At 37.5% G+C, this 25839-nt stretch overlaps 1 protein-coding gene across 1 annotated transcript in view; it reads left to right on the plus strand.

Moving 5' to 3' along the window:
- Positions 1–24841, plus strand: part of LOC129278898 (ATP-binding cassette sub-family C member 5-like) — a 36449-nt gene extending 11608 nt beyond the window's left edge. Inside the window, exons 4-26 of the mRNA XM_064111627.1 lie at positions 284–442; positions 3186–3333; positions 3787–4020; positions 4553–4729; positions 5635–5782; positions 6522–6676; positions 7490–7597; positions 8150–8380; positions 9350–9631; positions 9881–10150; positions 10949–11152; positions 11876–12185; positions 13129–13313; positions 14195–14314; positions 15848–15977; positions 16350–16819; positions 17293–17382; positions 18037–18226; positions 19052–19211; positions 19941–20019; positions 21657–21770; positions 23038–23202; positions 24057–24841. Coding sequence (XP_063967697.1) covers positions 284–442; positions 3186–3333; positions 3787–4020; positions 4553–4729; positions 5635–5782; positions 6522–6676; positions 7490–7597; positions 8150–8380; positions 9350–9631; positions 9881–10150; positions 10949–11152; positions 11876–12185; positions 13129–13313; positions 14195–14314; positions 15848–15977; positions 16350–16819; positions 17293–17382; positions 18037–18226; positions 19052–19211; positions 19941–20019; positions 21657–21770; positions 23038–23202; positions 24057–24152 — 4225 coding nt within the window. The 3' untranslated portion in view covers positions 24153–24841. The remainder of the gene's footprint in view (positions 1–283; positions 443–3185; positions 3334–3786; positions 4021–4552; positions 4730–5634; positions 5783–6521; positions 6677–7489; positions 7598–8149; positions 8381–9349; positions 9632–9880; positions 10151–10948; positions 11153–11875; positions 12186–13128; positions 13314–14194; positions 14315–15847; positions 15978–16349; positions 16820–17292; positions 17383–18036; positions 18227–19051; positions 19212–19940; positions 20020–21656; positions 21771–23037; positions 23203–24056) is intronic.
- The last annotated feature ends 998 nt before the right edge of the window (positions 24842–25839 follow it).

Consider the following 25839-nt stretch of genomic DNA (forward strand, 5'->3'; position numbering starts at 1 on the left):
ATGGTTTCTACAGTCTATGCATAATACAGAGAAGTAACATTTTCCTGCATGATATATACATATATCCTGTATGATATATACATATATTTATATATATGCTACAGATTTTTATATGCATGAAACTAAATAAAAAAAGATCACATGTATGTTGTAGTTGTTTAGGTAGTGGTTTAAATCGAGTGTTATGAAATTAGATAGGAATTGATTTTTTTTTTAATCCAGTACATACATACTTGTAAACAAATAATTATTTGATCCTTTCCCCTTTCTTTTGCCCCTCCAGAGAAGAGAACTACTCCCCCCTTGACCATTATGGACTGTTCTCCTTCCTCACCGTCAACTGGTTGACAAAACTCTTTGTGAAAGCAGTCAAGAACAACCTTGAATTTGATGACCTCTACGACCAATCGGAACTTGATACTGGATACCTGAACGGATTGAGGTTAGGATCAATGAAATTGGAAGAAATTTTGAGATTATTTGATCATGTGGATCGTGGTGATGATAATAGTAATGTTGGTGGTGATGATAAATATGACATAAGTATGGATTGTTGTTTGGACATGAAACAGAGCTGGTTGTTAGGGGTGTGTGGATATTAATAGGTAATGCGATCTGAGAGTGATGATGGTGATGATAAATATGGATAATCATGATGATGATGATGTTGATGATGATGATGATGATGAAATGATGATGCTGCTGATGATGATAATGATGATACATGTAATTATGATATTAATGGTGATAATCATGATGATGATGATGATGATGGCAATGGTAATGATGATGAGGATGATGATGGTGATGGTGATGATAAAATGATAAATCCATAATTTATTGTTCGAAATAGACATGAAATGAAATACTCCGAAACTTGCTTTGCCCAATTGATCGTGGGCCCGGCAGCCGCTGTGCAGCGCCAGATCGACGAGGCTCTATCCCTTTAATCATTGAACGCCAAACAGGGTAGCAGCAACTCCCATCTTTTAATGTCTTTTGGTCTGACGCCGCCGGGGTTTGAACCCCCGACCTCCCGGTTGTGAGACGGACGCTCTACCAACTGAGCCACCACACCGGTTATGATGGTGATGTTAATGATGATTTGATGATGAGGAGGAGGAGGATTATGGTGGGGATGACTATAGTGGTGGTGATGGTGATGATGATGGTGGTTATGATGATGATGATGGTGCTGATGATGATAATGAACATGGTAATGATGATGATTACGATTTAATATGCAGGGGAGCATTTCATCAATACTTTTGTCCGACAAGATGCCAGATCTGACAACTTTCCTCGATGTTGATTGGCCAGAAAGCAGTGTTACTATGGTAACTGTCGGATAAAATGGGACTTGTCGGATAAAACGTCCGACAACTCCTTTCATGAAACGCTCCTCAGGTGATGATAATAGTGATGATGATAGTGGTTGTGATTGGGATGGCGATGATGATGTTGATGGTGAAACTGTTGTTGATGATATTGACAATTATGAGTGTGATTATGATTATGATAGTGATGATGGTGATGATGATTAAGATGATGATACCTGTAGGGGTTATGGTAATGATGATGATAATAATGTGATGATAATGACAATAATGATGACGATGAAGTTGTTGATTATAGAGATGATGATGGTGACAGGGGCGTCGATCCATTTTTCAGATTGGGGGGGCGAAATCATTAACGTTCCAAAGGCGCTCGATCGTACAAAACACCCACCCACACACACACACACACATACATATATATATATATTATATATACACACACACACACACACACACACATATATATATATATATATGTATATATGTATATATCTATATATATGTATGACTCATGAGACACAGACACGTATCTCACTACACAGTTAGTACGAGTGCCGAGAGTGAGCTCAAATTTCTTTATATTCTGAGCTGAAAACTTGATATTCTAAGCATTTTTGGTACCAATGATTAAGATTTGTATCTAAAAGAGAATAGATGCGAGCGCGAAGCGCGAGCTGAAAATTTTGATATTTCGATCTGAAAAAATGACAGTTTACTGGACGTTTTTGATAAAGAACAAGCTATATATCCAAGAAAAGATGATTGCAAATTGAAGCAGTTCTTTTGAGGCTTAGAACTGAAAATGGGACATTTACATTCACCAATTTAATCATGAAAAGTATGGGTTTTCGCTACAGAAATGATGCGAGCGCGAAGCGCGAGCTGAAAATTTTTATATTCCAATCTGAAAAGCTGACATTTTGAGCACGATTTTAAATAAAGAACGAGTTGTGTATCTCAATCTCGCTTGCTGAACATTGCAATCTTGTTTTTTTTTAATGCATATCCGGAATTATTGGGGGGGCAAAATGATATGTTTGCCCCCCCAATATTTTCATTGGTGGGGCGATCGCCCCCCCCTGCCCCCCCAGGATCGACGCCTCTGGATGGTGATGGTAAATATTATAATAGTGATGATTTAAGATGAGCAGCAATGTACCCCCAACTTTCTGCTCTAAATTAAGCATTATTTAAAGCTCAAGTCCACCCCAGAAAAATGTTGATTTGAATAAATAGAGAAATATCAAACTAGCAAAACGCTAAAAATTTCATCGAAATCGGATGTAAAATAAGGAAGTTCTGACATTTTAAAGTTTTGCTTAATTTCACAAAACAGTTGTATGCACATCCTAGTCGGTATGCATATTAGGGGACTAATGATGTCATCCACTCACTATTTCTTTTGTATTTTATTATATGAAATAGGCAATATTCTATTTTTCTCCTCATTGTCAAGTGAAACAATGATTAATTCTTCCCTGAACATGTGGAATGAGCATTGATTAATACTACAGTACATGATTCAATCAAGTTGGTCCTTATTGTCAAATCTATAAAAAAAATGAATATTGTATAATTCAAACAATAAAAACAAAAGAAATAGTGAGTGAGGGACATCATCGACTGTCTCATTTGAGTTGTACATACAGTGTATCACTGTTTTGTGAAAAATAGGCAAAACTTTAAAATGTCATAACTTTCTTATTTTACATTCGATTTTGATGAAATTTTCAGCATTTTGCTAGTTTGATTTTTCTCTATTTATTCAAATCAACATTTTTCTGGGATGGACTTGACCTTTAAGCAATATTTAATAATCAAACCTCCATCTCATCACCATTCCAGATTTGAGAAGATGTGGGATGAAGAAGTTGCTAAGGTGGGCCAGGAGAAGGTCAGTATGGGTAAGATTGCCATGAAGTTTGTTCGGACTCGACTCGTCATCATCATCTCCGCTCTCCTTGGATATGCTGGTTGCCTCATTGTCATTTCCGTAAGTTGAAAACATCTCTGTCCTCTATAAATTGTGTATCTCAAATTTTTCTTTCTTCCTCTTGTTTTCTCAGACTTTCCTACTTTAAAGGATATACATAATTCTTTTTAAATGAAAATCCCTCAATTATTGTTCGAAAATAGAAATCTGACACAGAAATGCTCTTAAAATTCATTTTGCCCAATTGATTGTGGGCCTGACAGCCACTGTGCAGCGCCAGATCAGCTTTGCTCTATCCCTTGAATCGTTGAGCGCCGAACAGGGTAGCAGCAACTCCCATCTCTTTTTGTCTGACACGTCCAGGATTGGAACTCCCGACCTCCCGGTTGTGAGGCGACGCTCTACCAACCGAGCCAACACACCAGTATTTCTTTCTTGTTTTCTTTTTCTCAGTCATTCTTACTTTATAAAATGTTTATCTAAAACCTTTCTTTGTTGCTCTTTTTTCCTCAGTCTTACCTTGTGCAAGAGCTGCTGGTGTTCACCGACGACGTAGACGCACCGATGTCCCGTGGCTATATCCTGGTCTGTTGTATCCTAGGCGTTAACATCATCCGTATCATCAGCGATGTGACGTTCTGGATGACCTCCATGAGAACGGCCACCAGGCTTAGGAGTGGTATCCTCTCTTTCGTCTTCAAGAAGATCGCCAGACTGAGGAATCTCCAGGATAGGAGCGTAGGAGAGGTAGGTTCATGGCTTTACGTCCGCTTATGGGGCATTTCAAGAAATTTTTGGTCGCTGAATCAATCATAAGCCTTGCAATTAATTGGGATTTTGTGATTGATTGCTAATCTGCTTTTTGAAACAAGGAGTGTACGTAGTCTGATTTGCTACAGTTAGATTGCTGTCCTAACTTTCAAAGTTTATAGGTTTAGTGTATAAAATGTGGATATAGGGGTAATCAAGTATCACTGACAAGTTTTAGGTCACATGATCAAGGTCCAATGTCAATGAACGTACAGTATTGTATCATTATATGAATGGTGTTTTTGTGAATAATTAGTTAAATTGTGTTTTTCAAAGTCAGCACTGCTGCTATATTGAATCGCGTGATGCAGGTGAGACCGCCAGAGGCATTCCACTTGTTTAGTTAGATGCGTACTACTTTATTTTTCCAAAGTGACAATGTCTACATTTCCTGTATGAAAAATGATGATATTGATGCATTGCCATAGTCGAGACTGATGGATCACATCATCTCTCCTTTTCTTCGTAGATTGTGAACATCTGTGCCAACGACAGTCAGCGTCTGTTTGACGTCTGCGTCTATGGCAACTTCCTGTTTGTATCGATCGTCCTGATTGTAGCCGTCCTGATCGCCGCAAGTCTCATCATCGGATGGGCTGCTATCTGCGGTGTCCTCTTGACTTTCGTCTTCTTCTGGCCGCTTCAGGTAAATTTACATGGACGTGTTATGATTTAGGCAGTAAAATGAAAATATGGGTGAAGTGGTGATTCTCATTTAAAAAAAAATATAGATATGGTTAAAAGATCATTTAATCATATTTCATGTGCAATTGCTAACATTCATGAAAAAAAGAGAAACTGCATAAGTTTCTCTTGAAGTAGCCAGCATAGTTGTGAAATGTCACCTTGGTTTTGACATTACAACGGTCTTATTTTAAACAGATCCAGTACCGTGATGTGTGCTGTACTTGTATTCAATCCTGTTCATATGGATAACAATGAAATCATGATGAAAAGAAAATCAGATTCCCGCAGGCACTCTCAAGATATCTGTGACTGTGATATCATCATTTAATTTATCTGCTTTGGATTCTAAGGCCTGTATTCTGAAGTCAGGTTTAACTTAGACCAAGGTCTAACTCTGTGCTAAATTTATGGGGAGCCAAAAACTCAAAAATTATCCTTATATTGTATAATTCTTATATATACTATATTACTGTTTCCCTTTTCTTTCATAATGAAGAAAATATTTCAGTATTCATTCTCAGACAGTTATAAATGATTTGAGTCTCATAAGTGTTAATGAATTGAACATGTACTAATAGAGATTTTTGCCCCAATTGGCTCTCCACAGTTAAACTACAACTATAAACCAGGGTTTTCATTTAAACCAGAGTTCAGAATACGGGCCTGATTGTAAAAACTTCGGATGGGGTTTCAAGTCACTTATTTCACTCTTTTTGAAGCCCAATGATGATTATCAGGTGCAGTTTTTCAGGGATTTATTTTTACAACCTATCACAGGCACTGGTGACAAACGGAACCTTGAAACTCAGATTTTTGAAAAGTCAAATCAATATTAACCAATGCCCTTGTACATGTATTTTTCAGATGATCTTCGGTAAAATCACATCCATCCTCCGAGACCGCTGTATCTCGGTGACCGACGAGCGCGTCCAGAAGATGAACGAAGTGCTCACCTATGTCAAGCTCATCAAGATGTACGCCTGGGAGGTGCCCTTCTCCAAAGCCATATCAGGTAACTTGCTTCATCAACAAGTTGGGCAAACGTCCAGGGGATTCCTCTACTCCTTGAAAACCACTTAGAAATATTTTCTCCACCCATCTGTGTTTTTCCCAAAACATTGAAGAGTTAGATTTGGTATTCATGATTTTACATGGAGTGTTGTGTCTACAATAAGGGATGATTTCTCCTTTTCCAAATTTTCTTTTTGCAACACATATGAAAGTGTCAAATCACTGGTCATTCAATGCTGGGTTTGTATATCCCACCGCTGCCACCAAACCATTAAAGTCGGAAAGACACCAGTGTAAATAACCCTACGGGTCAATTGTGACGCCTGGTAGAAGACCCGTAGCTCATGCCATGGGTTAATGCGTAGGCCGATTTTCATTGCAATCGTGTGGTCAACGGCCAAGATCATAAGGGGGGGAGGCTGGATCAGCCCCCACCCCCAATCTTACTAGGGTTAACTCAACAAATTGAAGTCTAACACTTGACTTTATACAGAGCTGAATAGTTTGTGACATACTGTGGGAGCCTGAGCCTTTAAATGGTTTCTTTACAGATAAATGGCGCTACACATATGCTGTTTATCATAATCATCAGAGTTAGCCGGAAATAGGCAGTGAAATCTGCGCACATGGTTAATTATTTTTGGTTTTCTTTAAATTTGATATGTATAACCCTGTCCGAGAGAGGGCAGCAAAGTACAGTGGACTTAATTTTGTCATGTCTAATTTTCTTTCCCTGTCAGCTATCAGGAACTTGGAGCGCTCCCTTCTTGAGAAAGCAGGATACATGCAGAGCTTCAGTTTGTCAGTGTCTCCCATCACCCCAAACATCGCTACCGTTCTCACTATCGTCATCTTCCTCTCCACTGCCTACGAAGAGCCTCTCACATCAACAAAGGTGCTTTTATGTTTCCTTCCACTTCAGCTATTAATCCAGGGTCCCGTTTTCCAAAGAGTTGCGATCGATCCAATCAACCACAAATATGGAAAGCGAGCAACGTCAACATCTAAAATGCAAATTAGTACAAAATATTTTCTAGATATGATGTATATTCATACATTCATCATTCTCTGGAAGATTCAGTGTGATTCTCTTTGTTTTCAAAGGACATGGTGCAAATGCCCTAAAGAAAAAATGATGGCATTGTTGGATTACCTTATACTTGAGGTAGATCAGATCAATTGTAACTCTTTGTAAGATGGGGGCCCATATTTCTGTTTTCTAAAATGCAGATTCTGTGTTCTTCGCTGAGGTACATGTACGAAATGTGATAAAGCAATTGTATATATGAGTATATTTTAGGAAAGCATAATTTTCCCTGCAGATGAGGTTTAGCAGATACATACTTAACTCTGTGAACACTCAGATGTATTAGCCCTAATTGAACGACACCCCATGCTCTAAATATACATGTACAGCATGAACGTGTACACTTGGACATCCTCTTATTAGCACACACACACACACACACAAACATATCTGCCAGAATTATTCATATCTATGGCATTTTCCAAAGAAGAAGATACACACTAACACCAACATCCTCAAAAGTATTTGCTGTGAGGCAATTCCATAAAATGATCCTTTTTGTACGTCCGACCCCTATTTTCTCAAGTCTTACTTCACCGAACTCTCATTGGACAGGACAACTTATAAATCTTGTAGAATCTCTGTGTGAGTATTTGACCTCATATTTTCTTTCTACTGTAGGCTTTCACCTTAGTGGCCATTTTGAATACTCTCAGAGCTGTGATTGGACCTACCCCGTGGGCCATCCGATCTCTGGCTGAGGCAAACATCGCCCTGGGCAGGTTAAAGGTATAAACACTTTTCATCAAAAATAGGGTTACCTGGTGGGAGAGGGATCACAAAGCTTGACTTAGAGTCACACTTAAATTTTAGTTGCATCCACTTAATAAGAATAATGGGCATTTATGTAGCGCCATCTATCTAGAAATATTCTATTCCAAGGTGCACAAGAAAAGAAAGAATGAGAAAGTTTGGATGATTGTCAAGGTGCCAATAACCAATACTGTTAGAAAAGATAGACTTCAGTTTAGATAATGGACATGGTGGCTCAGTGGTAGAGCGCCCACCTCATGAATAGGACGTCATGGGTTCTATCCCCGGCTGAGCCATACTAAAGATCCCCAAAATGGGAGCTTATGTCTTCTTGTTTAATAGGCGTTTGATGTATTAGAATGGAGAAGGGTAATAATACCATTGTCATGCAGGGACGCGCTGGGAGAACAGTTCATAAGAGCTGAAGTAGCTACCCTGGATAAATGAAGGTAATTATTATCATCATTGTTATTAGTATAATCATTATTTTGGATTGATAAACATTATATAATCATAATCATCTTCCAGAGTGTCTTTGTGATGGACGAGCAGAATCCACTGGACGTCCTCCCACGAAACGACAAGTACGCCGTCATCATCCGAAACGGAGTGTTTGGGTGGGATAGGCTGGAAAGCGGAGAACAGGAAGAGGAGGAGGAGGAGGAGATCAAACTGAAAAGTCGGGCCATCGAGAATGGTAGTGCCAACAACAATGATAGAAAGGTTGCGTACGTCCACACCCGAGAGGTCAATCTGCAGGTCAGTTTAGGGCCCAGTAACATTAAAGGGATCATTGCACTTTGTAATCAGCTGTTTCTGTTTATGGTAACTCCTGTAGGAACTCGGCAGGACAGCATTTTGCTGGTAAACGCCAAGCTGGTATATAACCAATTCCCTAGGAAACATTTTATGTCCAGGTGTGTCAGTCATAGTGGCTGACCTTGTAGATGACAGATATTACTCTTGGGCCTTTTTAACAAAGTGGAGACAATGGCAGAGTGGGGATTCGAACTGACAACCTTGCGATTATGAGTCCAATGCTCTAACCACTGGACCACACGACCCCCTGATTAAAAAAATGATCAAATTATTAAAGATGAAACATGTGTAGTTCTTGTATTTGTCTTCAAAATCCTAAAACACACTATACTATAGGATGAAAAACTATGATTTATACACAAGTAGCAATTTATTTCTGAGACGCATTTAGGTTATGCCCAGTTTTCCCTAATCTTTGTATATACATGTAGGAGCCAACAAATTGCTTTAATTCTTGGGCAACATCTATTATCCCCAATAGAGCTGGGTTATTTGTTTATTTATATATCGCCAAACTGCCAAGTTTAATCTAGATTCAAAGAAAGCTAGTATCATGAAAACACTTTCATTATTTTCCAGAGTTAATTTTCTGCATGCAAAGAATTAAGCTTAGGGACCGATTGTCGGGCTTATTTTATGATCTATTGTGTGATTTGTCATAGACTTGCTATTCAGATTAATCGCAGTATCGATGTTGTTTTATATCATACATGTAGTGCAAGGTCTCTCGGAGTTTGAGCAAATTTCAACTAAATATCCAAAGATACAGACATAATGAAATTATAACCAACCAATTTATTGGCAAATCTGCAATTCTGACAAAACTCCTTCTGGTACCTATAAAATAATCATTTGCTGTCAAAATTCTTCTGTATTGTACTCAATTTTTGCTTGGATTATCATGACCAGGTTGATTTGGATGAAGACACAGACGAAGCTCCCTCTAAGAAGTCGGCCATCACCATCATCGAGCCGGAGAAACCAAACGGAGCCATCGGCAAGAAGACCGATGACGCACAACCAGTCAGGCGATTCAGCATGGCCATGAAACCGGTCACCCTGGCAGAGGCAGGGCTTGATACGATCGCCGTCGACAAACTCATTCAGAAGAGTAAGATCCATCCAAGACCTCGCGTTCCGGACGACAAAGTCTCAAAGGTTCTCTTCGGCATCAACTTTGCTCTAGAAAAGGTGAGAAATTATTGATAACGCGACATTTGCCCTTGCGACAATCGCTCCTCCGATAATTTCTCAGAAGATATATTCATATCTCAGAAGTTATATTAATTTCTACTATGTATGCCCTTCTTGTGAATATATTTTCATCTAGTTTCAATACATAATTCTCTAAATACATTGTATTATTATATTGCCCTGTAACATGATCTTGTTGCTGAGGACCTCATCAGTGTTTTCTTCACCTATCTGTTTCTATTGTAGGGCAAACTAACGGGCGTCTGCGGTTCTGTTGGGGCCGGTAAGACCTCTCTCATCTCGGCAATCCTTGGTCAGATGCACAATATGGAGGGTGACAACTGCGTCAGCGGAAACTTTGCCTATGCGGCCCAAGAGGCATGGATCTTCAACGCAACGGTCAAGAACAACATCCTCTTTGGACTTCCATTCGACGAGGACAAGTATGATATGGTTCTCCATGCTTGCTCTCTCAAACCCGATCTGGCTATCCTACCAATGGGAGACCAAACAGAGGTCAGTTATTCTTGGATTTAGATGATATGCAAAGATTTTACATTTATCTTATAAAGTATGTGTTAAAATTATGCAATGTATGACGGTTTATGATTGCATTGATCTATATCTTATGCATTATTCAAAATAAATGTTTAGAATAATATATAAATATAATAATAATAATTATGATAATGATAATGATGACAATAATAATAATGATAATAATGATGATAATGATAATAATTAGATATGATAATAATAATAATAATAATGAAAATAGATATTCATTTTGTGTCATCGACCTACAAAATAATCTATTCTGAGGTGTGCTCTATCATTATTACCCTGTATAGCTCAAGCTGATTTATGATGGTATTAATCCATCATTTTCTTCCTTGTAATGGGTTTTTTTTCTCGGTCTTATAAGAAGTTCTGACAAATGTACTTAAAGTCATTTTGTGTTTTTCTTTGGTACAAGGTCATAACACTGATGTCTATGGAGGAAGGGGGGGGGGGACTATATATGCACCAAATACTATGTTCTAGACCACTTTTGATGGCATTTAATTTTTTTTTCTAACAATGGGCAGTCCTAGGCCACGTCTTACAAAGAATTGTGATTGATTGAAATCAAGTTTATGTGAATTATCTAATTTTGCATAGATATCTTAGATAAATTGCAATTAGAGTTTGATTTGAATCGAATGTTACTCTTTGTACGTCGGGGCCAAGGTTACCACCATACAGTAACGGGAGAACTTGTATTGAATATCAAACCCTCGCTCTCATTTTCATCTGATTTATTTCTCGACGCAGATTGGAGAGCGTGGCATCAACATGAGCGGAGGTCAGAAGCAACGTATCAGTCTCGCGAGGGCGCTGTATTCCGACCGTGATATCTATCTCCTTGACGACCCTCTCAGCGCTGTGGATGCCCATGTTGGTCTTCATATCTTCACACATTGTATCAGCACGGCTCTCAAGGGAAAGACAGTTCTCTTTGTCACCCATCAGCTTCAGGTAATAGTGAAAAGCTTAAAAGAAAAGAGTCATCTTTAATGGCCTGGGACCCGTTTCATAAATTACTTGTTGTTATAACAAATTTGCAATAACAGTTCATAGCTACTGAAATCCTTCAATCTGATTAGCTGATCGTAAATTTGTTAAGAGAAATTTTGTATTTGTTATTATAACAAGTCTTTGTGGTTAACTTTAGCTTAGAGATGTTCTGGTGTATTTTGCACTGTATAAAACACATTATTATTATTATTTTTAGCATTATTATTATTATTATTATTATTATTATTATTGTTATTGTTATTATCATCATCATCATCATCATCACAGACCCAGACGGTATCATAAAACTAGTATATATTTTTTTTTAAGTTCTTTTTTCAGTTGTGGCTCCTACACTCTGGAATCCACCTCCCTCTATCCTAATACGAAGTCATTCTTTTCCAAGTTGTTTCAAAGTAGCACTTAAAAACTTACGTGTACCTTTCCGAAAGCAGGAATGAGGTTTTGAAATCAAATCAATTAATTCTCACACATTACGTATATATGGAATTATATTGTAAGTAATGTAGTTAAGTAAGTTAAGTTAGGTAGTTTAAATAGTTGTATATTGTAAATCACTTTAGAGATATTGTTAGTTGGGGCTATATACATGTGAATATTGTAATTACCGGAAGTATTATTTTTTATTCATCTCTATTGTTTCGTTCTTTCATTTATTGACAGTACTTGAAGGACTGTGACCTAGTGATGACGATGATGGATGGAAGGATTGTTGAACGCGGTCACCACGACGAGTTGATGGCCGTGGACGGCGTGTACGCAAACCTGATCCAGACCTTCCATTCCAAGCAGGAAGCAGAGGACCTTGAGGACGTTGCCAACCCCGAAGCCGATGAGGACATGCCAGAGCAGGAGGAATCCATGGTGGAGAGGCGAGAGAGGGCGCAATCCCAGCTCAGCTCGCGATCCAGGGCGTCCAGCTTCATCTCGGATGTACCGCCGGATCCGGAACCCGCTGTACCCGTCTCTGACGGTGAGTTTTGTCGAAGATTCCGATGGCGATATCTTATCTGTGCCTTTATATGAGGTGGTCTTTATTGCCATGTCTGTGACAACAGACAACACTACTACAGGAAATTGATTCACTTTATGCTGCACTCAACCCAGGTGAGGTGAATGAGTACCTGCCAGGATTAATTCCTTGAAACGCAGTGTGCGTAACAGCTGCTCTGCTAAAGCCGGGGTAATTATGCTGCATTACTTTATAAGGGTATACAGACTTCTGATAAAGGAAGTGTTAGTCACTATATATTGAGCAAGTACATTATTGCATAAAGTAAGAATAACTTCAGCTGACCTTTTGATGTTGTAATGTTTATACAAACATTTACAATGGCTGAATATGCATCATTTATGATTGGTATGGATGTCTCCATATCCAGTAGTAGATGGTGTCTGCAGACATCAATAAATGGCTCTCGGGATCTCAATTCACCTGCAATCTTAAATTACTTTGACGCCAGATGACGGCACACACTACAGAAAAAGACACCTCCAGTGGCACAGAAATCTACATACATGTATATGCATTGGCGGAAATCCATGATGACATACTATTCAAGTTGGAGGGGGGGGGGATGAATAATGAATATCCCCCCTCCCTGGACAGTAGGTACTCCACTTGAATTTACGGCAGTGCATACATATACATATATGTCTTCCTTCGTGTTTTCCTTTAGCAATAAATTTATCCACACTGTGCTGCTCTTGACCCAGGTGAAGTGAATGGGTACCCGGCAGGATTATTTCCTTGAATGCACTGAGCGCCGGTGATGGTAGCTCGAGCTAAAGCCGGGGTAATAATAGCAGCGCTTTGTATCCTCAGGCAAAAAGCGCTTTATAAATCCAGCTATTATTATTATTTTATGGTACCTCCACTAGCTTAATTCTACGTACCGAATGCTATATCTTTGCAGGTAAACTGATGTCCTCTGAGGAGAAGAGCACTGCGTCTGTTGGCTGGGGCACCTACGCTACGTACGTCAAGTCCATGGGTGGCTATCACATGGGCTTGCTAGTCCTCTTCTGCTTCATCCTGATGTTTGGCTCGATCACGCTCAATAACATGTACCTGTCTTTCTGGCTCAATCAAGGAAATGGAGTAAGTTATGGTTGATAATATGAGTAGGGTTTGGGGTGATAGGCACTCTATAATAGTAGTAATAATAATAATTATAATAATAATAATAATAATATTAAGGATAATTATAATGATGATAATGATAATGATAATAATAATGATAATGATAATAATGATAATAATCATAATAATATTAAGGATAATGATGATAATGATAATGATAATGATGATGATAATGATAATGATAATAATAATAATAATAATAATAATAATAATAATTATAATGATAATGATAATGATAATGATAATGTTGATGATAATGATAATAATTATAATGATAATAATAATAACAACAACAACAACAACAATGTCATATTTACCAAGGATAGCCACTTCAATACTGGGAACTAGTCTCCCAGCGGGCCCTGCTTAACGTGATAATGTTGTTATTACCCCGGCTTTAGCTGGGCTGCCCAGTTGCTCAAGCATTCGAGAAATTTCTTCCTTCCGGGTACCCGTTTACTACACCAGGGTGGAGAGTGGCAAATGTAGATAAGTGCCTTGCCTAAGGACGCAAATGCTATGTTGGGATTTGAACCCTGGACTCTGTGGTTCATAGTCCGGAGACTTACAATGTACATGCATCCTCTCGTCCACAACACCTTTATCTCTCACGATGAAAGAATTGGGGTATGATCTAGAGAGGGAGGGAACGGGATTGGGTTACGGGTTGTAAGGGCTCTATTAAACACAATCAAAGAAATGGGGAAAGTGGAGAGACGCAATTTGGGGTAGGATGTACATGTAAAGGAGGTGTCCTTTTTTTTTGCTACATGAATGATGATTTGTATTCACAATAAATTGCATATTTTCACTGTGTACATTTCTCTTGTTCTTTTCAGACGGATCCCAATGGTGATATTGGTTTGAACCCCGATGTCCAGAGATACCAGCTGATCTACGGTCTGTCTCTTATTGTTATTATGATGTTTGGAGCATTCAAGAGTCTGGTCTTTATGAAGGTATGATAAAATCTTATTTGAGGTATCTTTTCAGTTAAATAATGAATGATAATGCAGTTACTTCAGTGTAACCGAGTCCAAGGCCGCATAACACAAAGGTTAGCTATTAATAACATTAAAAAAAAAAAGGTTAGCTATTAATCCTATGTTTGAGTTTCAGGATTCATTGCACATTGAAGTCAGTGCAATCAATGCCTGAAATACAATCTTATTTCAGGCATCACTTCAGTAATTATGACTGATAACGGTACCGTCACATCAATGAAATCAAGCCCAAGGCCCCCCGTATCACAAAGGTTAGCGATTAATTGTACGCTCGATTTTCACTAGTAATTGTACATTGCAGTCAAAATACAATATGCCTTTGAAAACTTGATTAAATATCAACTAAAATGATTTAAGTCCGAAAGGCCTACTACAGGCAGAGCTGCTCTTACATAATATCAGCTGTTGTTTATGGTCTACCCTGGCTTGCCTGATAAGAGGGATTATCGGCGATACAGGGTTGATAGCGCTTTGAAATGAAATATCATGGATCCTTTCTCTTTCTGTCTCTCTCCCTATCTCCTTTTACGTTTCTGTGTTTCCTCTTATTTTTCCTTCTTAACGTTTAAATTTGTTTCTTTAAATGTTATTCTTTCTTTCCTCTTTCCTTCCTCAGCTCCTATCTTTCTTTCGTCCTTCCTTCCTTCGGCTTCTATTGTTCTTTAATTCTTTCTTTTTTTTATATACGCAGCGTGACAATTCAATCAAACTCTGTGGCCCACCAGCGCATGCAATCATTTTTATTCTCTTTAACAGTTTTGTTTTTTCGGGGCCGATAGTATTCGTTCGAAATTGAAAACAGATTAACATTGAATTTCAAAATAGAATATGCCTTTGAAAACTTGATTAAATATGAAATACAATAATTTAATTCCAAAAGGCCTACTACAGGCAGAGCTGCTCTTACGTAATATCACAGCTGTTGTTTATGGTCTAACCCTCGGGCTTGCGCCTGCGAAGGAGAAACGTTACATATAAGGGATTATTGGGTGATTCAGGGTTGATATCGCTTGGGAATGAAATATCTTGGTTCCTCCAACGAGGATTTTTTTATCGGGGTATAGGACCGTAGCAAATCATGAGCTGGTGCAGTGAATCTGCAACGAGGGTTTGACGTAATGACACTAAAAATAATTTTCCCCCTGGACAAAGGATTTTTGAAATTGTAAGGATGATTATTTTTGGGTACTTTTTTCTTCAAAATTTTAAAGAAAAATTGGATTTTAGGCTTCAATATAGGATAAATACATTGTAGAAAGGAGTAGGATTTTTTTCACAATTAACGTCGGCAGCTCTGTAGTATGATTTAGGAAAGAGAAAAAGAAAATGATGAAAAGAAGTGACAAAAGAAGAAGAGAAAAAGAAGAAATTTGTATCACTTTATGAATTGCCTTCATATTTCATGAGCACAGAAACTTATAAAGAGATACATGTACCAGCATATACAGGGTGTGATTCCTCAATATCTGATAATCTTTCCACATTTAGGTAACCCTGAAAGCTGCCTCTCACATGCATGACACTGTCTTCATCAACGTTTTCCGCTCACCGATGAGTTTCTTTGATACGACACCAACCGGCCGTATTCTGAACCGATTCTCCAAGGATTTAGATGAAGGTGTTTATTTTTTGTATCCATTTTATGAATATGTATGAGGATTTTGAATAAATGATTTTTAAGAGGTGGTCACGTGATAAAACAAATAATTGATATTTTTTCTGGGGCTTTTGAAAAAATATAGAAAACGAATCCTTGAAATACAGTGCACATAATAGCTGCTCTTCTAAAGGGTTATTGCATGTAGGCTGCATTACAGAAGAGTGCTTAGAGACTTGGGATAAAGTGATAAGCACTATAAGAGCAAGTATAATTATTATTAATAGTGTAAGTATTATCATTAGAATTGTTATTATAATTATTATTAGTAGTAATAGTAGTAGTGATAGTACCATTATTATTTTTATTCATTGAATGACTTCTTTCTTATAGTTGATGTCCTTTTACCTTTCAACCTGGAACTCTTCCTCCAAAACGTCTTCCTCGTCTCGTTTGCTCTGATCGTCATCTGCATCATCTTCCCCATCTTCATCGCCATCATCATCCCAACGTTCATCATCTTCATCATCATCCTCCGCTACTACCGGAAGGGAATCCGCGATCTGAAGCGTATCGAGAACATCACCCGCTCACCGTGGTTCTCCCACATCTCCGCAACCGTCCAGGGTCTTTCGACGATCCACGCTTACAACAAAACTGACGATTTCATTGTCCGGTTCCGGATGCTGCTCGATGGCAACGCCCTACCGTACATGTTCTTTAGGATGTCCGCCCGATGGGCCGGTGTCCGATTAGAGACTCTTGTTATCCTTCTTGCGTTCATCTGCCATCTCCTCGTCGTCTTGTATCACGGAGAGATTGATTCCTCAGTGGCCGGTCTTGCTGTTTCATATACTATTCAGGTAATTCATCGATTTTGTTATTTTCTCACATAGTCTCTAACAAACAATCTAAACAAAATATTCCCCAGGGAGTGGAGGATGTGCGTACGTTGTATGTGGGAATGACTGATTGAATCTGATAACCGGGGTAATAATAGATCTGTAAGCACTTAGATACGTACAATGTATGTCTTAAAGGCTATAACCATATTCTTATATTGTTTACAGAATGGTCTGTCAATACCTGAAAGAATTCATTATTTCTGATGAAGATTTTGATGGTTTTATATCAGCATAAAATGCTGATATACTTTGAATTATATGATATCATAAGCATTCTGTAATCAATGAACAGTGAATGTATTCATGTTTATTTTCGTTGTTTTCTAGTTTTCTTTTTTTGGGTGAAATTAAACATATCTTACTGCTGTCATCATAATTATCATTATGCGTGGATGATTTTCTGAACTTTATACGTTTTGATCCGTTTACAGTTGACTGGTATGTTCCAGATGTTGGTTCTCATGGCTTCGGAGACAGAGGCTCGGTTCACATCGGTAGAAAGAATCCAGAGCTACATGAAGGTAAACTATATAGCTACAGTACACACTGAAATGCCTTTAACTGGTTGACTACTGAATTTATTGATTCACATAGGCTTTGTACAGGGATCACCTGGTTCTAATAGGCAATGGGTTAACATTTTTACCACGATAAAACATTCCTTGATCAGAGCCATCTCTAGAATAAAACTTAATCTTGTCAACTCTACAAGTTTATGTAAATTTGAAAAAAAAAGTTCAATGTTCAATCCTCGTGGACAGTTCTCAACTTAAATGACTGGGTGACTTAAAAATCTTTCTTGACATCCATGTCTTTTGAAGCACAAGTTTGGATAGAACAACATGAATCCTATAAGTTGCCTTCTCTATCTAAACATTGAACATTTGATACCAACAAGATGGTGCAAGATTTACATTCAATTGTAAATCTAGCGTAATTTAGTGTTGCAAGAAAGTTGGGTTTCCATTGAACGCAAATCAAATACAAATTTGTATTTGATCAAACAATTTATTTTTTATCTAGGGACTTGGGCTTTATGATTTGAATCAAAAGTCAGTTTCTTGCAATGCCCCATAAGACTTTGCACAATAATCTCTGATTACTATACAACTTTAGAATAAGGTTAAATTCCTTTCTGTTCATTATCCTTCATTGATTTCCTTGCTACTCTCTAGAATCTAGTCGCGGAGGCACCAAGGGTAATCAAGAACAAACGGCCGGCTAAGCAATGGCCAGATCAAGGACAGATTGAATTCAAAGACTTTAAGATGCGTTACAGGGAAGGGCTCCCTCTTGTATTGAAAGGTGTCAAGCTTGTTGTCAAACCGATGGAGAAGGTTGGCATCGTGGGAAGGACGGGATCAGGTATAATTATTCAATCAATTTCTTTTTTCTATGAATAAGGCGTTACTCCAATGTTGTGGCTCAGCGGATAAAAGGTTTTATTATGAATGATTTTATTTATTGTTATTCATTCATCTTTATCAATGACTTACTGTGCAAATGAATGTGAATAATTTTAATTGTCTCTGTATATTTTTACTATGTTTGATTGATACCCTGTAAAGCATGTGTAATTCAGTTTTTACTGCGATACATACATGTATCTATTGAATAAACCATGAAATGAATGAATGAATAAGTCTCCAGACTTTGAACCACAAGGTCTCATTTCATTTTCAGAGATACAAATGCACATTTTTTAAGTAAAAGTGGTGATGTGCAATGCAATTTCAGCAAATGTTGCCATTACTGCAAACTAAATACCCGCCCAATTGTTCAAAAAATTATTAAGTATTCTAATAGTTATCCTGAACATCAAATAACATCATTCTATATGATTGCATTATAAGAAAATGGTGAAAATTCTGTTTTTTCCACATTGAGTTGTAGACTAGTTGTGAGGTATGTAGTGCCTCCAAAGATAAGACATGGACGACTTTGTGAAATAGATTATGGTCGTTACCAAGGCAACCTCTCGTACCCATGGCAACAGAGCCTATTCAGTTGTGGCTCCTACTCTCTGGAACTTACTTTCCCTTACCTTAAGATCTCATTACTCTCTCAGTTCCTATTAAGTAGCACGTTAAGTAGTTAGGTTTTGTAATGTAAAGCGCTTAGAGAAATTTTAATAGGCGCTATATAAATATTGAATTATTATTACACCCTGATGTTTGATTTGTTTTACAGGTAAATCAACCCTTGGAGTTGCCTTATTTCGGCTGGTAGAGGGCGCCAGTGGCCAGATTGTGATTGACGGTATCAATGTCAAAGAGATTGGTCTTCATGATCTTCGTACTAAGCTATCCATCATTCCCCAAGATCCAGTTCTATTCATCGGAACCGTCAGGTAGGTCCGGAGACACATTACCTCCTTGTACCATTGCTGTACACTTACAGGGGTAACTTATGGGTAGCAATTGCTTCTGTTTTGTTGCAAAGTACGAAAAGACATTTTCAGGTGAAGAATTCAATTATATTCAGTTCAGTTTATGAATGAGAAGGATAGATTTTTATGTCAGTTTTATCAGTTTGAACAGAATATGTAAAACGGATAGGAAAGCTTGAGGTATGAACAGTGGCGGATCCAGCCAGGGTTGGACACCGTGCCATTTCACGGCCTACCTTGTTTGTGCACAATGGGGGGTCTGGCCAAAGTATTCACTACATAAAGATGAAGATTGATAAGTGATGTCCTTATCTATGGCAGGCTGTTTATACCACCTTGCCCTCACCATCACCAAAAACAGACCTTATTTTTTATCAACAATTATGATCTCTTAAGGTGGTAGTAATTATCTTCAACTGCTGTCATGAGACAACAAATAGTCAGAGCAGTCTTGGTGATGGGTAACCATAGTCTCGTGATGCATCTTATCATTGATCAGCACAGACAACTGTAATAAGCTACTGAAATACTTTCATCTGATTGGCTGAGAGTAGATAGATTTGTTAAAGAAAAGATACTGATAAAATACTTCATGGAATACAATGTATTTCCCTAGTTAAAATAGATAGATGGAATGTTCTCCACAGATCAAATTCAACCTCATTTTTACGTTATTTTCTCCTCATGTAGGTATAACCTTGATCCTTTCAATGACCATAGCGACAAGGAACTCTGGGAAGCCCTGGAAAGATCTTATATGAAAGACAGGGTAAGAAAAATATATACATGTATAGGCCTGTTTTTTATTCTAATATTTACAAATTTTAATAAAACCATGTACAATAAATTCAATTACATGATCAATATTTAATCTTTGTGTTAAAGCCCCTGGTCTCGTACGTGTCATGAAGAATATTGCACTCGTCATCTTCAAATAATTTTGGATAAATTCAGCCAAAACGCTGAGAAACTATATTTCTCACTTTAGAGATTTGTCTTTCCTTAATTTGACTAGCTGAGTTATGACCATTGTTATTAGGGTAAAATGCACCATCTCTGAACAAACATCCAAAGTAGCAGGAGCATAATTGCCGATCAAAATCCTAACTATGGACTTTTTGTGGCAGCAGTGGGATCGAAATCTTAAATTGTTCTAATGACAACCTCAGCAAGACATTCTAATGATAACTGCAGCAACTCATTGTTCTAATAATAAACCACTGACAGCAATTCATTATTATAATGATAACTCATTGTTCTGATAATAATCACGGCAATTTATATTGTAGCAGCATAATTGCTGATCAAAATCCTAACTTTGGACTTTTGGTGGCAGCAGTGGGATCGAAATCTGAAATTGTTCTAATGACAACCACAGCAAGTCATACTAATGATAACCGCAGCAACTCATTGTTCTAATAACAATCATAGCAATTTATATCCTGTTAATCATAAAAGTAGATGTGAAACTTGCTCATCTACGGTACTTACAATATCATCTACAGTAAATGGTGTTTACGAACTATGCTTGTAGCATAAGAATAAGAATAGACAATACCGATCTTGTTGCAAAGGGAAGGTGTCAGAATTGGCATACACTGTAGTTGGGCAAATATACTGATGCCTCCTGTTGCCTCTGTTGCAGCCCTTCAGTTTCATATTTAACCCAGGTGGATATTGATTATCATTGGGATATAATGCAATATTAGGTTCTTTTATTCGAGACTAGCCGATTATGCTACAACACACAGGCCCGAATTCACAAAGGTGGTTTTTAAAACCATCGGTTGAACCCATGGTTTATGTAGATTTCCTGTATAAATTACGCTTATTTACTGCATATACTAAAAAGTGTCCAATACTGATTCACGCCTTTGTCAGAGTGCGCCACACTGACGCCTGTTGCCATGGTTAAATACGCTATTTTGTTTATGAGTCCACTGTTTGAAGAGTGGACTCATTAATTAAAAACAGTGGACTCATGAATAAAATAGCGTGGATAATCACGGCAACAGGCGTCAATTTGGCGCACTGTGACAAAAGCGCGCATCAGCATTGGACATTTTTTAATATACGCAGTCAAATAATCGTAATTTATACAGGAAATCTGCATGAACCATGGACTCAACTGGGTTTTCAAAACCACCTTTGTGAATTCAGGCCACATTTTCTTTGGACCCCGGCCGCATATATGCAGGTTGATTCTTTTACACGTATCTCCTTCCAATTTAAACAGGATATAACACCACAAACCCATGAATGATATCTATCCAAAATAAAGTTGACATAAACATTTTGCAGAGAGAACTTAAAAAGTTATCATTACTGCTTGTGTCGATGGACAATCATTGTGTATGCACATTGGTATCATTAAAATTTGACTGTTATTTTTGTTGTGTATTATAGATAAGCGCTCTTGAGAGCGCGCTAGACGCCCCAGTAACAGAGGGTGGGGATAACTTCTCAGTAGGAGAGAGACAACTCATGTGTATGGCTAGGGCTTTACTCAGAGGCAGCAAGGTGAGAATTCATCTCATATAGATTATAAATGATGATGATGATGATGACGATGTTTCTGCTGCTGCTGATGATGATGATGATGATGATGATGGTGATGTTGACATTGATGATGATGATGATGATGATGATGGTGATGTTGACATTGATGACGATGATGATGGTGATGTTGACATTGATGATGATGATGATGATGATGGTGATGTTGACATTGATGATGATGATGATGATGATGATGATGATGGTGATGTTGACATTGATGATGATGATGATGATGATGGTGATGTTGACATTGATGATGATGATGATGATGATGATGATGATGGTGATGTTGACATTGATGATGATGATGATGATGGTGATGTTGACATTGATGATGATGAAGAAGAGGATCTTGGGGGTGATGATGATGTATGTGGTCTGATTTAAAGCAGTCAAGAATAACATTGAATTTGATGACCTCAACGACCAATCGGAACTTGATACTGGATACCTGAACGGATTGAGATTAGGATCGATGAAATTGGAAGAAATTTTGAGATTATCTGATCATGTTGATCGTGGTGATGATAATAGTAATGTTGGTGATGATGAAAAAATATGACATGAGTATGGATTGTTGTTTGGACATGAAACAAAGCTGGTTGTTAGGGGGTTGTTAGGGGGTTAGGATGATGATGATAATGATGTTTCTGCTGCTGCTGCTGATGATGATAATTGTGATGATGATGATGATGGTGATGTTGACATTGATGATGATGAAGAAGAGGATCTTGGGGGTGATGATGATGTATGTGGTCTGATTTAAAGCAGTCAAGAATAACATTGAATTTGATGACCTCAACGACCAATCGGAACTTGATACTGGATACCTGAACGGATTGAGATTAGGATCGATGAAATTGGAAGAAATTTTGAGATTATCTGATCATGTTGATCGTGGTGATGATAATAGTAATGTTGGTGATGATGAAAAAATATGACATGAGTATGGATTGTTGTTTGGACATGAAACAAAGCTGGTTGTTAGGGGGTTGTTAGGGTTAGGATGATGATGATAATGATGTTTCTGCTGCTGCTGTTGATGATGATAATTGTGATCATGATGATGATGATGGTGATGTTGACATTGATGATGATGAAGAAGAGGATCTTGGGGGTGATGATGATGAATGTGGTCTGATTTATTTTCTAATTAGGTCTCAAATGCTTCGCTTTCGATGATCTCTTTCACGATCACGTTTCTTTCTCTTTCTAAAACTTTTTCCAGATTTTGATGTTAGATGAGGCCACGGCAGCCATTGATACCGAGACAGATTCATTGATACAGCAGACGATAAGAGAAGAATTCAAGGACTGTACTATGCTCACAGTAGCTCATAGACTCAATACAATTCTAGATTCAGATAAAGTATTAGTCATGGATGACGGCAGGGTAAGGAAGGCTTGCCACTCTTTCTCGAAAATAAGTTTAGATGGATGGATGGATAGATAGATAGATCTATAGATAGATAGATACATGTAGATAGATAGATAGACAGACAGACAGACAGACAGACAGACAGATAGATAGATAGATAGATAGATAGATAGATAGATAGATAGATAGATAGATAGATAGATAGATAGATAGATAGATAGATAGATAGATAGATAGATAGACAGACAGACAGGCAAACAGATAGATCATTGGATTTTATTAAAATTATCATGTCTCGCAGTTACAGACTGAAATTGAAATTAAGAAGAACCAAAAGACATTAAATGATATAACAGTGGACGACTGGAGGCCATATTTGCAGTGCACTCAAGTTCAATCCAGAAAAATACTAACAAGCACTATTTTCACATGTAAGCTATTTGTAGATTAAACAAAAGAGAGAAAATAAATCAAAGGAAATGGAAATGAAGGAAATTTATCTTTTTAATTTTGAGGAAGAAAACAAACGGCTCACTTCAAAGGCACAGGGATAGGCTGATGGCAACAGGCAAAAAAGTTAAATTATATATGTATAATTTAGGGGCTATTTTTCACAATGTACTGCCTAAATATGCAACTTTGGATGAGCTTTAGCATTGCAGTGAATGGTTTTTTTTTTTTTTTTTTTTTCGGGGGGGGGGGTGCTCTTTTGAGCATTTTGGGGGCAAAATTGTGCTGAGCCCCCATGTCCCCCCCCCCCCTCGATGGCAAGTTAAATTATATAGGGGATTGTCGTTAGGAATACTGTAAAGTGGTATGTGTTGGTAAGCTATTCTGATGAAATCTTTGCCTTCTTTTCTTCCGTACAGGTGGCCGAGTTTGACAAGCCAAGCAATCTCCTAGCTAATCCAAACTCTATGTTCAGCGGTATGGTCGCGGCTGCGGAGTCGGCTCAGAACCGTTAATCTTTGACGTCAGCATGCTCATCCTTCCTACATGTTTGAGTCCAATCTACGTCACAACTGCATGTACTGATGGCGAAATGCTTCAAATGCTGAAGTATTGAATAGTAACGCGGACACGGCTATTTAAACTTGGCGTTCTTGTGGGCCATTTGGAAGCTAAGTTAATTCTGAACATCAGTGATGTCATAGCATTCATGTAATAAACTATTGTGTGAAACCGATTTGGATATTACTCCTGGAACAAAGGCTAGCAATTTTGCAAAATTCTGATTTTTTTTATCCTTCCTATATTTCTTCTGAACCAAAATGAGATCATTTATCATGTTTAAACATTCATATTTGAAGCAAAGAGCCAGTTGTTCCTAAGTCTAGCTACAGTGTGCAGTGCAGATCGGAGACAGAATTTGATGTTCAAACCATAAAGAGATCCATGTTGTCATCACTTTCCTAAGTGTACTTGAAATGTTTTATATTCATATGAGTTTGAATCTGTGAAGTTGCTCCATAACTACAGCAATGTCATGTTTTATTTTGTACTTTATCATGGCTTGAAATTTGATAATAATCCATGTTTATTTTGTAATTTGTGATAAAAGTTCTTTGATGTTTCATCATGAGCTTAATGAAGCTAGCCAGGTTTAACCTCACAGCATAAGTGAGTAAATGTATGCAATGGCAGAAATGCAAAATACCTACTTTTACCTGTCCATTTTAAAGTCCTTTAAATTGATTTAACAAGCATGCGTATTAAAATGATAGTTATATTGCATTAGTTCTTTGTCTATGGACATTCGTGAGCAATATCTTGATAATGATTACAGAAAAAAAATGGTAGGATGCACCTAAATTTTAATCAGAAATTCAGAGAAAATAATTTCTTGTGTGCGTTTTGTCTGTCCACATTAAAAATGGATTTATTTTTTGTATTTAAACCCAAATAAAATACTGTTTAAACTGGCAACTTATTGCATTGGTATTTATTTGAAAGTTAAGTGTATTATGCTGTTAAGTACGGGATATCAATGATGCAGATATAAGACTATCAAGCAGAAATTTTACATACCCGGAGTGTGTTCAAATTTTGTTTCTTTTAAATGTCAACAGAAGTTGTGTTTGTTTTCATACTCAAGAATAAACATGTAATTCATATTTTGATAAATGTTATGTTGTAACAATGACAGAAATAACTCTAAGCACTTTACAAAATATATTATTGCCCCAGTCATCAGATCTTTGCTTGCCTGCATCCAAGTATGACCTTTCTCCACTCCATGTGGAGCATTCCAACAAGAAGTCATTCCTGCATCAAGATTTTATACGTTCTATATTTTCATCTTTTGAAATCAGTAAGATTCTTGTTATAATCTACTAGTTTCCTTTGATGAAAGCAGTTTGCATTTTAGATTCTGTAATGAACCGAACTTTTTAAATTTGTGTCATAGTATCAGCGTCAGACTTCTTCCAATTCTGATCATCTCGTCTATATATTTTTTCTTTCTCCATGTCATGATTTTTTTTTTTAGAAGTATCAAAAATTTTCTCTATAAAAGAGCCCCATCCCCAATCGAATTCAGATTTCAATTTCATAAATACATTTTATAAATGTGTATGTCCTAAAACTGTTATCGTATGGGTTATATGAAATAAAATATATTTTCGTGGATTTTTTTGTGGTGAGTTTAAACTC

The sequence above is a fragment of the Lytechinus pictus genome, chromosome 16, assembly GCF_037042905.1.
Source record: "Lytechinus pictus isolate F3 Inbred chromosome 16, Lp3.0, whole genome shotgun sequence".
In the NCBI taxonomy this organism is placed as follows: domain Eukaryota; kingdom Metazoa; phylum Echinodermata; class Echinoidea; order Temnopleuroida; family Toxopneustidae; genus Lytechinus; species Lytechinus pictus.